This window comes from Mustela erminea, chromosome 5 (genome assembly GCF_009829155.1).
Source record: "Mustela erminea isolate mMusErm1 chromosome 5, mMusErm1.Pri, whole genome shotgun sequence".
NCBI classification, from domain to species: domain Eukaryota; kingdom Metazoa; phylum Chordata; class Mammalia; order Carnivora; family Mustelidae; genus Mustela; species Mustela erminea.
Window position 1 is genome coordinate 94,515,823 of NC_045618.1, and position 13,784 is coordinate 94,529,606.

General features: G+C 37.0%; 1 protein-coding gene across 3 annotated transcripts in view; it reads right to left on the reverse strand.

Annotated features, from left to right (window-relative positions):
• KLHL28 (kelch like family member 28) overlaps positions 1-13,784 on the reverse strand; it is a 37,338-nt gene that overhangs the window by 22,712 nt on the left and 842 nt on the right. Inside the window, exon 1 of one of the 3 annotated variants that reach the window (XM_032344119.1) lies at positions 12,676-13,341. The exons of the other annotated variants lie outside the window; for them this stretch is intronic. Coding sequence (XP_032200010.1) covers positions 12,676-12,678 — 3 coding nt within the window. The 5' untranslated portion in view covers positions 12,679-13,341. Of the gene's footprint in view, positions 1-12,675; positions 13,342-13,784 lie in introns of those variants that run through there. 3 annotated transcript variants of the gene reach the window in all.

The window sequence follows — 13,784 nt, forward strand, 5'->3', positions numbered from 1 at the left end:
CAAGACCCATCGATATGCTGTCTGCAAGAGAATAATTTCTGACCCAAAGACACCTCCAGATTTAAACTGAGGGGGTGGAAAGCCATTTATCATGCTAACGGACCTCAAAAGCAAGCTGTGGTGGCAAGCCTTATATCAGTCAAAGTAGATTTTAAACCAAACACTGTAATAAGAGATGAGGAAGGACACGATATCATAATTAAAGTGTCTATCCAACAAGAAGAGCTAACAATTATAAATATTTATACCCCTAACTTGGGAGCAGCCAATTATATAATCCAATTAATAACAAAATCAAAGAAACACATCGACAATCACACAATATTAGTAGGGGACTTTAACACTCCCCTCCTGGCAATGGACAGATCATCTAAGCATAAGATCAACTAGGATATAAGGGCTTTATTTCTTTTTTTTAAAGATTTTATTTATTTACCTGACAGAGGGAGAGATCACAAATAGGCAGAAAGGCAGGCAGAGAGAGAGGGGCAAGCAGACTCCCTGCTGAACAGAGAGCCCAATGTGGGGCTCAATCCCAGGATCCTGAGATCAGGACCCGAGCCGAAGGCAGAGGCTTAACCCACTGAGGCACCCAGGTGCCCCTAGGATATAAGGGCTTTAAATGATACACTGGACCAGATAGGCTTCACAGATCTATTCAGAACCTTCTATCCCAAAGCAAGAGAATACATATTCTTCTTGAGTGCACATGGAACATTCCCCAGAATAGATCACATCCTGGGTCACAAATCAGGTCTCAACCAGTACTAAAAGACTGGGATCATTTTCTGCATGTTTTCAGACCATAGTGCTTTGAAAGTAGAACTCAATCACAAGAACAAAATTGGAAAGAACTCAAATACATGGAGGATAAAAAGTATCCTATTAAAAGATGAATGGGTCAACTAGGAAGTTGAAGAAGAATTTTAAAAATTCACGGGCGCCTGGGTGGCTCAGTGGGTTAAGCCGCTGCCTTCGGCTTGGGTCATGATCTCAGGGTCCTGGGATCGAGTCCCGCGTCGGACTCTCTGCTCAGCAGGGAGCCTGTTTCCTTCTCTCTCTCTCTGCCTGCCTCTCAGTGTACTTGTGGTTTCTCTCTGTCAAATAAATAAATAAAATCTTTAAAAAAAAAAATTCACGGAAACAAATGAAAATGAAAACACAATTGTTCAAAATCCTTGAGATGCAGCAAAGGTGGTCCTAAAAGGAGAGCATATAGCACTACAAACCTTTCTCAAGAAATAAGAAAGGTCTCAAATAAACAACCTAATCCTATGCCTAAAGGAACTGGAGAAAGAACAACATAGAAGCATAGAAAACACAACAGGAGAAGAGAAATAATAAAGATTAGAGCAGTTGTCAATGAAATAGAAACCAAAGAACAATAAAACAGATCAACATAACTGGGAGCTGGTTCTTCGAAAAAATTAGTAAGACTGATAAACCCTTGGGCAGACTTATCAAAAAGAAAAGAGGAAGGACCCAAATAAATAAAATCATGAATGAAAGAGGAGAAATCAAAACCAACACCAAAGAAATATAAACAATTATAAGAACATATTATGAGCAACTTTATGCCAACAAATTAGGCAGTCTGGAGGAAATGGATGCATTCCTAGAGACATATAAACCACCAAAAGTGAACCAGGAAGAAACAGAAAACCTAAACAGATCATAACCAGCAAGGAAATCGAAGCAGTAATCAAAAATCTCCCAACAGGGGTGCCTGGGTGGCTCAGTTCTTAAGCGTCTGCCTTTGGCTCAGGTCATGATCCCAGGGTCCTGGGATTGAGCCCCACATCAGGCTCCCTGCTCAGTAGGAAGCCTGCTTCTCCCTCTTCCACTCACCCCCTGCTTCTGTTCTCTCTCTCTCTCTGTCAAATAGATAAATAAATAATCTTAAAAAACAAAACAAAACAAAACAACCCTCCCAACAACAGGATCCGAGGGCTAGATGGCTTCCCAAGGGAATTCTACCAAACATTTAAAGAATTAATACCTATTCTTTTGAAGGTATTTCAAAAAATCAATATAGAGAGAAAACTCCCAAACTCTATGAGGCATTACCCTGATCCCCAAATCAGACAAAGACCCCACCAAAAAGGAGACTCACAGACCAATATCCCTAATGAACATGGATGCAAACATTCTCACCAAAATACCAGCCAATAGGATCTAGCAGTACATTCAAAGGATTATTCACCACGACCAAGCAGGATTTATTACTGGGCTCCAAGGTTGGTTCAACATCTATAAATCGATCAGTGCGATACACTACATAAATAAAAGAAAGGACAAGAATCATATCATCTTCTCAATAGACTCAGAAAAAGCATTTGACAAGGTACAGCATCCCTTCTTGATTAAAACTCCTTATAGTGTAGGGATAGAGTATCTCAATATCATAAAAGTCATCTATGAAAAACCCAATATCATTCTCAATAGGGAAAAACTGAGAGCTTTTCCCCTAAGGTCAGGACCATGGCAGGCATGTCTACTCTCACCACTGTTCAACACAGTACTTGAAGTCCTAGCCTCAGCAATTACACAACAAAAAAAATAAATAAAAGGCATCCAAATCAGCAAGGAAAAAGTCAAACTCTCACTCTTTCCAGATGACATGATACTCTATATGGAAAACTCAAAAGACTCCACCGCAAAATTGTTAGAACTCATACAGGAATTAAGCAAAGTGGCAGGATACAAAATCAATGCACAGAAATCAACTGCATTTCTATACACCAACTACACCAACAAAAAGACAGAAGAAAGAGAAATCAAGGAGTCAATCCCATTTAAAACTGCACCCAAAACTGTAAGATACTGAGGAATAAACCTAGCCAAAGAGGCAATGGAACTGTATTCAGAAAACTATAGAGTCCTCATAAAAGAGATAGAGGAAGAGACAATGAAATGGAAAAACATTCATGCTCAAGGATTGGAAGAACAAATATTGTTTAAATGTCTATGCTATCTAGAGCAATCTATGCATTCAATGCAGTCCCTATCAAAATACCATCAACTTCTTTCACAGAAATGGAACAAAATCTTAAAATTTGTATGGAACCAGAATAGACCCTGAATAGCCTAAGTAATGTTGAAAAAGAAAACCAAAAGTGGTGGCATCACAATTCTGAACTCCAAGCTCTATTACAAAGCTATAATCATTAAGACAGTATGGTACTGGCACATTAACAGACCCACTGATCAAGAGAACAGAACAGAGAACCCAGAAGTGGACCCTCAACTCTATGGTCAACTAATCTTCGACAAAGCAAGAAAGAATATCTAATGGAAAAAAGACAGTCTCTTCAACAAATGGTGTTGGGAAAAGTAGAAAATTACATGCTGAAACTGGACCATTTTCTTAAACTAGACATGAAAATAGACTCAAAATGGATGAAAGACCTCAATGTGAGATAGGAAACCATCAAAATTCTTGACGAGAAGGCAGCAACCACTTTGACCTTAGCCACTGGAACTTCTCGCTAAAAGAAGAATGTAAGGGAAACAAAGGCAAAAATGAACCATTAGGACTTCATTAAGATGAAAAGCTTTTGCACAGCAAAGGAAACAGTTGACAAAACCAAAAGGCAGCTGACAGAACAGGAGAAGATATTTGCAAATAAAATATCAGATAAAGGGCTAGTATCCCAAAATCAAACTTGTTTGACAAAGAACTTATCAAACTCAACACCAAAGAATAATCCAATCAAGAAATGGGCAGAAAGACATGAACAGACATTTCTTCAAAGACATTCAAATGGACAAGAGACATACAAAAAAGTACTCAACATCACTCAGCATCAGGCAAATACAAACCAAACCACAATGAGATACCACCTCATACCAGTCAGAATGGCTAAAATTAACAAATCAGGAAATGACAGAGATGGTGAGGATGCAGAGAAAGGGGAATCCTCCTACAGTTGGTAGGAATACAAGCTGGTGCAGCCACTTTGGAAAACAGTATGGAGGTTCCTCACAAAGTTGAAAGTAGAGCTATCCTAGGACCCAGCAATTACACTAATGGGTATTTACCCTAAAGATACAAATGTAGTGATCCAAAGGGACATGTGCACCCAAATGTTTATAGCAGCAATGTCCACAACAGCTGAACTATGAAAAGAGCCTAGATATTCCCTAGGAGATGAATGGATAAAGATGTAATACACAGCACGCGCGCGCGCGCATGCACACACACACACACACACACACACATATATACACGGAATATTATGCAGCCATCAAAAAATGAACTCTCACCATTTGCAAGACATGGATGATACTAGAGGGTATTATGCTAAGCAAGATAAATCAATCAGAGAAAGATAATTATCATATGATCTCACTGATATGTGGAATTTAAGAAACAAGGCAGAGGATCATAGGGGAAGAGAGGAAAAAAATCAAACAAGACAAAACCAGAAAGGGAGACAAACCATAAGAGACTCTTTTTTTTTTTTTTTTTTTAATTTATTTGACAGACAGAGATCACCAGTAGACAGAGAGGCAGGCAGAGAGAGAGAGAGGAGGAAGCAGGCTCCCTGTGGAGCAGAGAGCCCGATGCGGAGTTTGATCCCAGGACCCTGAGATCATGACCTGAGCTGAAGGCAGAGGCTTTAACCCACTGAGCCACCCAGGTGCCCCCCATAAGAGACTCTTAATCGTAGGAAACAAACTGAGGGTTGCTGGATGGGAGGGGGAGTGAAGGGATGGGGAAACTGGGTGATAGACATTGTGGAGGGTATGTAGTGCAGTGAGCACTGGGTATTATATAAATATGGCTGATGAATCACAGACCTTTATCCCTGAAACAAATAACAGATTATATGGTAATTAACTGAATTTAAATAAAATTTTAAGAAAAAGAAATATTGAGAATAAGGTTTAAGTAAAGAGATAATACTTTGAACGCTTAACTGAAACAACTCAAACTAAAAACTGCAAAATGTCAAGGTAAACACAGGGAACTTAAAATGAATTACATTGGACGTTTGTCATAACATCATTCTTAAAATTTTTAATTTGCCCCCTTTTATCTCTGAAGAAATCTGACTTAAGAGAAATTCACAAAACTTCAACTTTTTTTAGAAGTTTTAAAACAATGGTTCTCAAAATGTGATCTTTGTACCACCAGCATCTGTATCTCCTGTGACCTGCAAGGGATGCAAATCCTTGAGCCCAGCCACAAATCTAAGAAATCAGAAACTACATAGACAGGGAGGGGCAGCAACATGTGTTTTAAGCCCTCCAGGCAATTGATATGCACGCTAATGTTTGAAAACCAGTTCAGATATTGTCAGCACAAGTGTAACTGCTAAAAAATTATCCTACATCATACTACAACTCCCTCAAAATTATGAATTACAACTGTGACTATATTTGGTTCAGCTATTTACCTTTAAATGGCTAAAAGTAACTCAAAGAAGCAATAACTTCTAATTTTTAAAACCTCACCTTTGACAGTTTACATTGACAATTTCATCACAGTAACAACCTTGTGCAGAAGGAAAAGAAAGTATCATGGAAAACAGGAAAGAAAAGTGAGCAAATTACAAATTTTAGAACCAGAGAGATGTGAGTTCAAGTCTATATTTAAGTAATTAATAGCAATATACTTTGGGAAAATTACGTATTCTTGACTTGAATTTTGTCAGTTGTAAAATTTGTTGTGGATTAAATAGAATGTTTGGTTTGAAGAAACATACCAATCGAGAAGAATCAGAATAGAGAAATGCATCACCTAGCATATACAAATTTAGCTTATGATAAAGGCAGTACCTCAAAATCAATGAGGAAAACAGGGGTTTTAAATAAACATATTAGAATAACTAAGTAGCCTTATAAAAATAGATAAAATTAGATCTCTTCCATAAAACTACACCAGGATAAATTCCTAATGGATCAGAGGTATAAATGTAAAAAAATAAAAAACACCATGTTTTATTAAAACAACAGGGTGATTTTCTCTGTAACCAAGATTAAAAATAATTTCTTAAACTATGATACAAAACCCAGAAGCATAAGTGAAAAGACAGATCAAGGTGATTACATTATAAAGCTTTGACTATCTACTTATGTTTATCTAGTTAGTGGCCTAACCATGCCATTCTGAATAACTTCAAAACAGTAAGTTGATGGTCGGTTACTACTGGGATATGCCCCCAAACAAAACAAAAACCTTATGCTATTTTCAGGAGTCACATTATTGGTGAAAGTTTTATGAATATTCTCAAACTGTTATGTGTGCACTGCAAACTATTATGTGTGCACTGCATAATTACATGGCATTTCTAATATCATTGTCTGTAGGGTCACTGTGATCTGTCATACTCAGTAGGGGAGAAAAGAGAAAGATGTAAAACTAAGACACTGAATATAAACCTATTCTGATTTTGAATAAAAAGTATAAGAGGGATTAAATCTATATACAGAAACAACATTAATTATATGTACTAGTATATATCTTATGTATATAATATAAAAAGTACATATGAAATATACAAATGTAAAAAATATATACATTATTTTAAGGAAAAAGTTAATTGTATTTCCTACTCTGTTTACTGAACAGGGCTAGGAACTATGACCAACCCAGTAACAAGGAGCACTCCTACCACCCAGATGCGGTCCCTAAATATCATTCCCCCTCAAGGGATCAGAACTCCTTGTACAAATGGCTGATTCAAGGCCTGGAACGAAAATATCAAGATAAATTTGGAATTTTTACTACTAGACAGCAAGAAAGCTATTAGTGACAACAAAGGTTATTAAAAAAAAAAAAAGGAGCCAAACTGAATAGGCTATCACTAGTCAAAGATGGGACAGAGTGAATGTCAATAACTGCAACTGATTAAGACATATCAGATATGCTTAATTCCATGAGTCCAAGGATGTTTGGGTGGCTCAGTTTTAAGCATCTGCTTTCGGCTCAGGTCATGATCCCTGAGTCCTGCCTTGGGCTTATTGCTCACCAAGGAGACTGCATCTTCCTCTGTCTGCCTGTCGTTCCCCTTGCTTGTGCTCGCTCTCTGTCTCTGACAAATAAATAAATAAAATCTATAAATAAATAAATCCATGAGTCCATAATGATAATACAATTATGACAACTTAAATTAAGTACTAATTCAGTACCAATGAAGGGTGCTAATGAACCAACTTATTATTTGAAACCTAGTAAATAAAGGGAAAGAATCAAACATTTATCATGTCTTTCTGATACTAACTGTACCATTAGGGTACCAAATACATGAGGGGAAGTTTCTTTTCATAAAAGTACTCCAGTTAATAAATAAAGAATGATAAAGTGTCACCATTTCACAATCTTAATGAATAAGTGTAGGTATTGGTCAAAAGTGCTGATTATGAAGGACTGCTAATATCACAAAAAGAGAGACAACCAGACATCAGGATCTTTCAAGAGAAGACCAGAATATCAGCTATGGATATTCCTGAACTCTCCAGTCCCCCCCACACACCAAAATCAAACATGCAGTCAACAGTCTAGATCCAACTATTAATTTACCACAAATACAGAGAACAGAAAAAGCATGTTAAACTGTAAGAGAAGGATGCAATCATCAAAAACCTCCTGACTGTGAGAAAGTTTATGGAATAACCCAGATGTTTCCATAAATAAACTGAAAGAAATGAAAAGAAAGAGAATGAACATACAGATCAAGATAAACTTGAAAGACATAGCAAACAAATACAACTTGTAACTGTAACAGTTACATTTGGAAACTAACATTTGGAAATAACTAATTCATTGTATTAACTAATCACCATTGGGGTGCCTGGGTGGCTCAGTGGGTTAAAGCCTCTGCCTTCGGCTCAGGTCATGGTCCCAAGGTCCTGGGATCGAGCCCCGCATCCGGCTCTCTGCTCAGCAGTAAGCCTGCTTCCCCCCAACCAACGCCTCTCTCTCTGTCTGCCTCTCCACCTACTTGTGATTTCTGTCAAATAAATAAATAAAATCTTAAAAAAAAAAACCAAACAAACTAATCACTGTTGCTGAAAAATGATACTGTAGCTATGTTTTTAAGAGTTTTTTCTTTATTTTTTAAGATTTTTTTTTTTTTTTAATTTACTTGTCAGAGAAAGTGTGTATGCACAAGCAAGGGAGCAGCAGGCAGAGGGAGAAGCAGGCTCCCCGCTGAGCAAGGAGCCTGAAGTGGGACTTGATCCCAGGACCCCAGGATCATGACCTGAGCCAAAGGCAGACACTTAACCAACTAAGCCACCCAGGTGTCCCAAGAATTTTTATCTTTTACATACTGAAATATTTTTAGGTAAAATAATATATCAGGAATTTGCTTAAAATAATATACAATGAGGGGCACTTGGATGGCTTAGTTGGTTAAGTGTCTAACTCTTGATTTCAGCTCAGGATAGGATCTCAGGGTTGTGAAATTAAGCCCTACGCTGAGCTCCATGCTCAGTGAGGAGTCTGCCTGAAATTCTTTTTCACCCTCCCTCCCTTTCCCTGTACTGCCCCAAGCACACATGCATGTGTACACTAAGTAAATAAATAAAGTATTTTTTAAAAATAATATGAGATGTAGATAATATCATGAGCTAGCTGCTAACTGTTAAAGCTGGGTGATAGGTACATGAGGGTTTATGATGTTATTTTTGCATGCTTTTGAAATTTTGCACAGGAAAAAAAAAAGAATGTATGTATATGGCACTAAACTTGGCACAAGACCTAGAGATGAAGAAAGTGAAGTTCAGAGAGTTTATTTATTTATTTTTAAAAGATTTTTATTTATTATTTGACAGACAGAGATCACAAGTAAGCAGAGAGGCAGGCAGAGAGAGAGAGGAGGAAGCAGACTCCCTGCCGAGCAGAGAACCCAATATGTGGCTTAATCCCAGGACCTTGGGATCATGACTGGAGCTGAAGGCAGAGGCTTTAACCCACTGAGCCACCCAGGTGCCCCCAGAGTTTAAATGAATCAACAAAGATCATACAAGTAGAAAGAGATGTTTCTGGGACTGTAATGTTTTCTTAATCTTAGAACAATGTTCTCTATACATTACCTTCAAAAAATTGCAATGCTGAACAGTATAGAGAGACCCTTCAAATATTTACTGAACCAATTTATAATTGTTGCCACTCCTGAGAGAATTGTTTATAAAGACTTGCTTGGAAGACCTTTGTCAAAATGGGCCAATTACTGGGGTGCCTGGGTGGCTCATCGTTAAGTGTCTGCCTTCAGCTCAGGTCATGATCCCGGGGTCCTGGGATCAAGCCCTGCATGGGGCTCCCTGTTTGGCAGGAAGCCTGCTTCTCCCTGTCCCACTCCCGTTGCTTGTGTTCCTTCTCTTTCTGTGTATCTCTCTGTTAAATAAATAAAAAATTCTTTAAAAAAAAATTTTTTTTAATGGGCCAATTACTGTTCTCAGCTTTTTACATGTATTAACTCCTTTCACCCTCAGAATAACACCATGAGATATACACTGCTGTTGTTATTCTTACCTTATAAAGTAACCCGAGGCACAGAGAAATCAGGCCCAGGCAAGATTTAAACCTTGGCACTCTCTCTCCAAAGTTCTTCATGACTATTTTATAAAGCCTCACTTATAAACTCATAATTTCTTAATCTTATTAAAGTTTTAACTCAAGGCGGCTCCTGGGTGGCTCAGTTGGTTAAGCAACTGCCTTCAGTTCAGGTCATGATCCCTGGGTCCTGGGATCGAGTCCCTCATCAGGATCCCTGCTCAGTGCAAAGCCTGCTTTTCCCTCTTCCACTCTCCCTGCTTGTGTTCTCTCTCTCTGTGTCTCTGTCAAATAAGTAAATAAATATTACATAAATAAATAAATAAATAAAATAAAGTTTTAGCTCAAATAAGAATCTAAAAAAGTCCAGGACAGAAACTTAAAAATAGATAGATCACACACAAACACAAACACATATATATAAAATATATACACATACTATGTAGATCAGATACAAAAGTCCATCAGGGTTTTAAAACGAAATACAGAGGCATCTATGGAATAATCATTCCCTTCTATTATTTATATAATGGTAGCATTCTCGTTATATAAATACACACAACATAAATAGAATATTACATAAATCAAACTTTCCATAGTCTACATCAGTTTCATAATTTTGGGTGCTGAAACAACGCTAATGAAGGTCAGCTGTGAGTTTATTAACTACTTAATTGACACCTAAGTAAACAGTGGTGCTGAAATCAGTTGGGAGGCAATTATCTGCTACAATGAGAGAAAATAAATGGTGATGAAAAAGAATTGTTAAAAAAAAAAAAAGCCAAACACACATATACTTCGCTGCAAAAGTATGATTTATATAAAATTAGAGTATTTTTTCAGATCAGTTTTTTTTTTTAAGATTTTACTTATTTATCTGACAGACAGAGATCATAGGTAGGCAGAGAGGCAGGCAGAGATAGAGGAAGGGAAGCAGGCTCCCTGCTGAGCAGAGATCCCGATGCGGGCCGATCCCAGAGCTCTGGGATCAGGACCCGAGGGGAAGGCAGAGGCTTTAACCCACTGAGCCACCCAGGCGCCCCTGATCAGTTCTTTTCTTAAATTTCTTTCCCACAGTTCAACTCTCCTCACACCAGAATTCAATTAATGATGGCATACTACTTTATCAGTGGGCCTAAGAACAAGCTGGCAATTTTCCTGTTCCCTGAGATTGACTTTAATTATATCTGGAGAAAAAAAGTAAAATTAGAAGCACACTATAATATGAATCATTATATCATGAAGTCAGAAATAATACAAAAGAAAGTCCTCAAAGCCTTTTTTATATCCAGCAAAAGCCATAAGTTACATAATTAATCTGTCCACTGAAAAACTGGGTTGCAATGAAAGTGAAATACTGTTAATTTACACAGATTAATATCAGAAATACAACAAAAATTGGATTTTTGTTTAAAGTTGTAATTTTGACTCAGAAATGCACAATGGCTTTGAAACATACACCTAAAAAAAAAAAAAAAAAAGAAAAGAAAATGGATCTGTGATATACATCAAGAAAACCTGTTTAATTTCACATATATAAAAATAGACTGGGGCACCTGGGTGGCTCAGTGGGTTAAGCCGCTGCCTTCGGCTCTGGTCATGATCTCAGGGTCCTGGGATCGAGGCCCGCATCGGGCTCTCTGCTCAGCAGGGAGCCTGCTTCCCTCTTTCTCTCTGCCTACCTCTCCATCTACTTGTGACTTCTCTCTGTCAAATAAATAAATAAAATCTTTAAAAAAAAACATAGACTCATCATTTCTTAACCTTATTGAAGTTTTGGCTCAAGTAAGAAACTAAAAAACTTCAGAACAGAAACCCAAAAGGAAGATTAAATATATGTAAACAATATATCATAAAATATATGAATGATTAATAATGGAAAAATAAAATTTTAGCCTATAGTTTCAAAGCTCTTCCCCACCAAAACTATTCTAAAGCTCTCTCTCTGACCAATTACTTTCCATGGAAACATCCATAACATGTGCCACAGCACAAACCTATGTAATTTCAAAAATTGTTGTAAAATTCAATAAGTCAAAATTCATTAGGTACTTACCACCCTGAATGACACACAGTACATAATCAATAAATGGTAATCTTATCATAACCTGTTAATAGCATCTTTCCTTTGCATAGCATTTCTTCATAGTAACTCCTTAAACTATACAAAAGACGTAATAGTTTACAGAATTCACACTGATTTCCAATAGTCCTGGATGTCTGCAAAATTTGACTAAGAACACAGAAAAAACTATGATGGTTCATCCAGCCAATTAATATCTTATCTCTGACTGTAGAAATAAAAGACATTGTTAGGGCAATCGTGTTTATAAGTCCAGCTCAAAAAATTAATGTATAACAAATATTCCTATAATCCATTAATTTAACTAAACTTTTAAAAAAGTATTGATGTTTTAAACTTGTTTTACCCATTTTCAATGTATTTTGTTTTTAAAGATTTTATTTATTTATTTGACAGAGATCGTAAGTAGGCAGAAAGGCAGGCAGAGAGAGAGGGCGAAGCAGGCTCCATGCTGAGCAGAGAGCCCAATGCAGAGCTTGATCCCAGGACCCTGGGATCATGACCTGAGCTGAAGGCAGAGGCTTTAACCCACTGAGCCACACAAGCTCCCCTTTTCAATGTATTCTTAATTACGGCCTTTCAACTTTCAAAGGCATACTATTAAACACATAGTATATTCCACTATTCTGGAATTTGATCTAAAAATTTTTATTTTATCTCTACTTATGGCTAAATATAAAAGGTCAATATACAATTCCTATAATTTGGATCATTGGAATTCAAGAATAAGATTTTTTAAATTTGCTTTGTAGAATATACATTAAATGAATGAGATCTGCCTTCCACAAAATAATCTTAAAAGAAAATTAGTAGGATACACGATGTTGATAAGGTCCCATTTCCTAAATATCCACCATGGGGGCTAATGAATCTAACAAGTCTTCATCAAAGACATTAAATGTAATAGATATAAAATAAATTGCAATCTATAACATAGTGATCTACGGAGCCCTGAGAAAAGGGGTGAAAATAAAGACTCATTTTGCTTTGTTCTAAGAGAAAGGCCACAATAACTGGTTGGCTTAAGTATCCACAATCCTTGAAAAGTATTCTTTATGGAGAGAAGGAGTAATTCTTAAGTTTCTACCATAACTTTGATGATATATCATTCAAGACTCCCGAAGTTCCTTTTCTTTGATTTCATGATTACCACACCACCTCCATTTCCCATGTTCGTCAATACGGCACTGGATTTTTCAACCTGAAAATTCTGATCACTGGAAAGGGTTATCTTCTATTCTAACATAAACTGGCATTCTAATAGGTACATTCTAATGTGTACATCATTCTCATATTTAGTTTAGTTTGAGTGAGGTTACTGAAGCCTAAGCATATATGAGTAAATGTATAAATATGCGTTTCTTACACTGGAAATATGAGAACCAGACATTCCTTCTAACTGAGGACTGCTACAATCCTCTCTTGGTTTTCACTCCTCAGCCCTTGCACTATCCCTACATTTTTCTTTTTTTTAATTTAAAAAAGGGGGGATGTGGTCTACTGAAATAAAGTTAAACCAAATTAGGCAGATTCATTTAAACACCAAATGACTAATTAAAATCAAAATAACAACCTAGAACTGAAATCAAAACATAACGATGTTTACACAAGCCTCATTTACATTTACTCTATTTCCAAAAGACAAAAAAGAAATTTATGATACTCGAAATGTGCTTTCAGACAACGAACAGAAATTATGTTTAAACTTGAATTATGCAGGCGACTGGGTGGCTCAGTCGTGAAGCGTCTGCCTTCGACTCAGGTCATGATCCCAGGGTCCCAGGATAGAGCCCCACATCGGGCTCTCTGCTCGGCAGGAAGCCTGCTTCTCTCTCACCCACTCCCCCTGCTTGTATTCCCTCTCTCGCTGTGTCTCGGTCAAATAAATAAATAAAATCTTAAAAAAAAAAATAAACTTGCATTATCCAGCAACATTATTTACAAAGTATATATTATGGCTAAATATAAAAGGTCATGTGTAACTCAATTATCCTGACTTCACTTGCATTTAAACTGCATGAGAGACTTCAAAAAATAACTCAGCCTTTTCTCAATGGGTCATTATAAAGTAACTAATTGTGTTATTCCTTCAAAAAATAGCTCTTCCACACTTCAAAGAATTCAGCCTCACGCCAGACACTCGAGCTCTTCAATTGTGTCCGCTTAAGTTTCATTAACAAGGAGAGAACGCTAGCC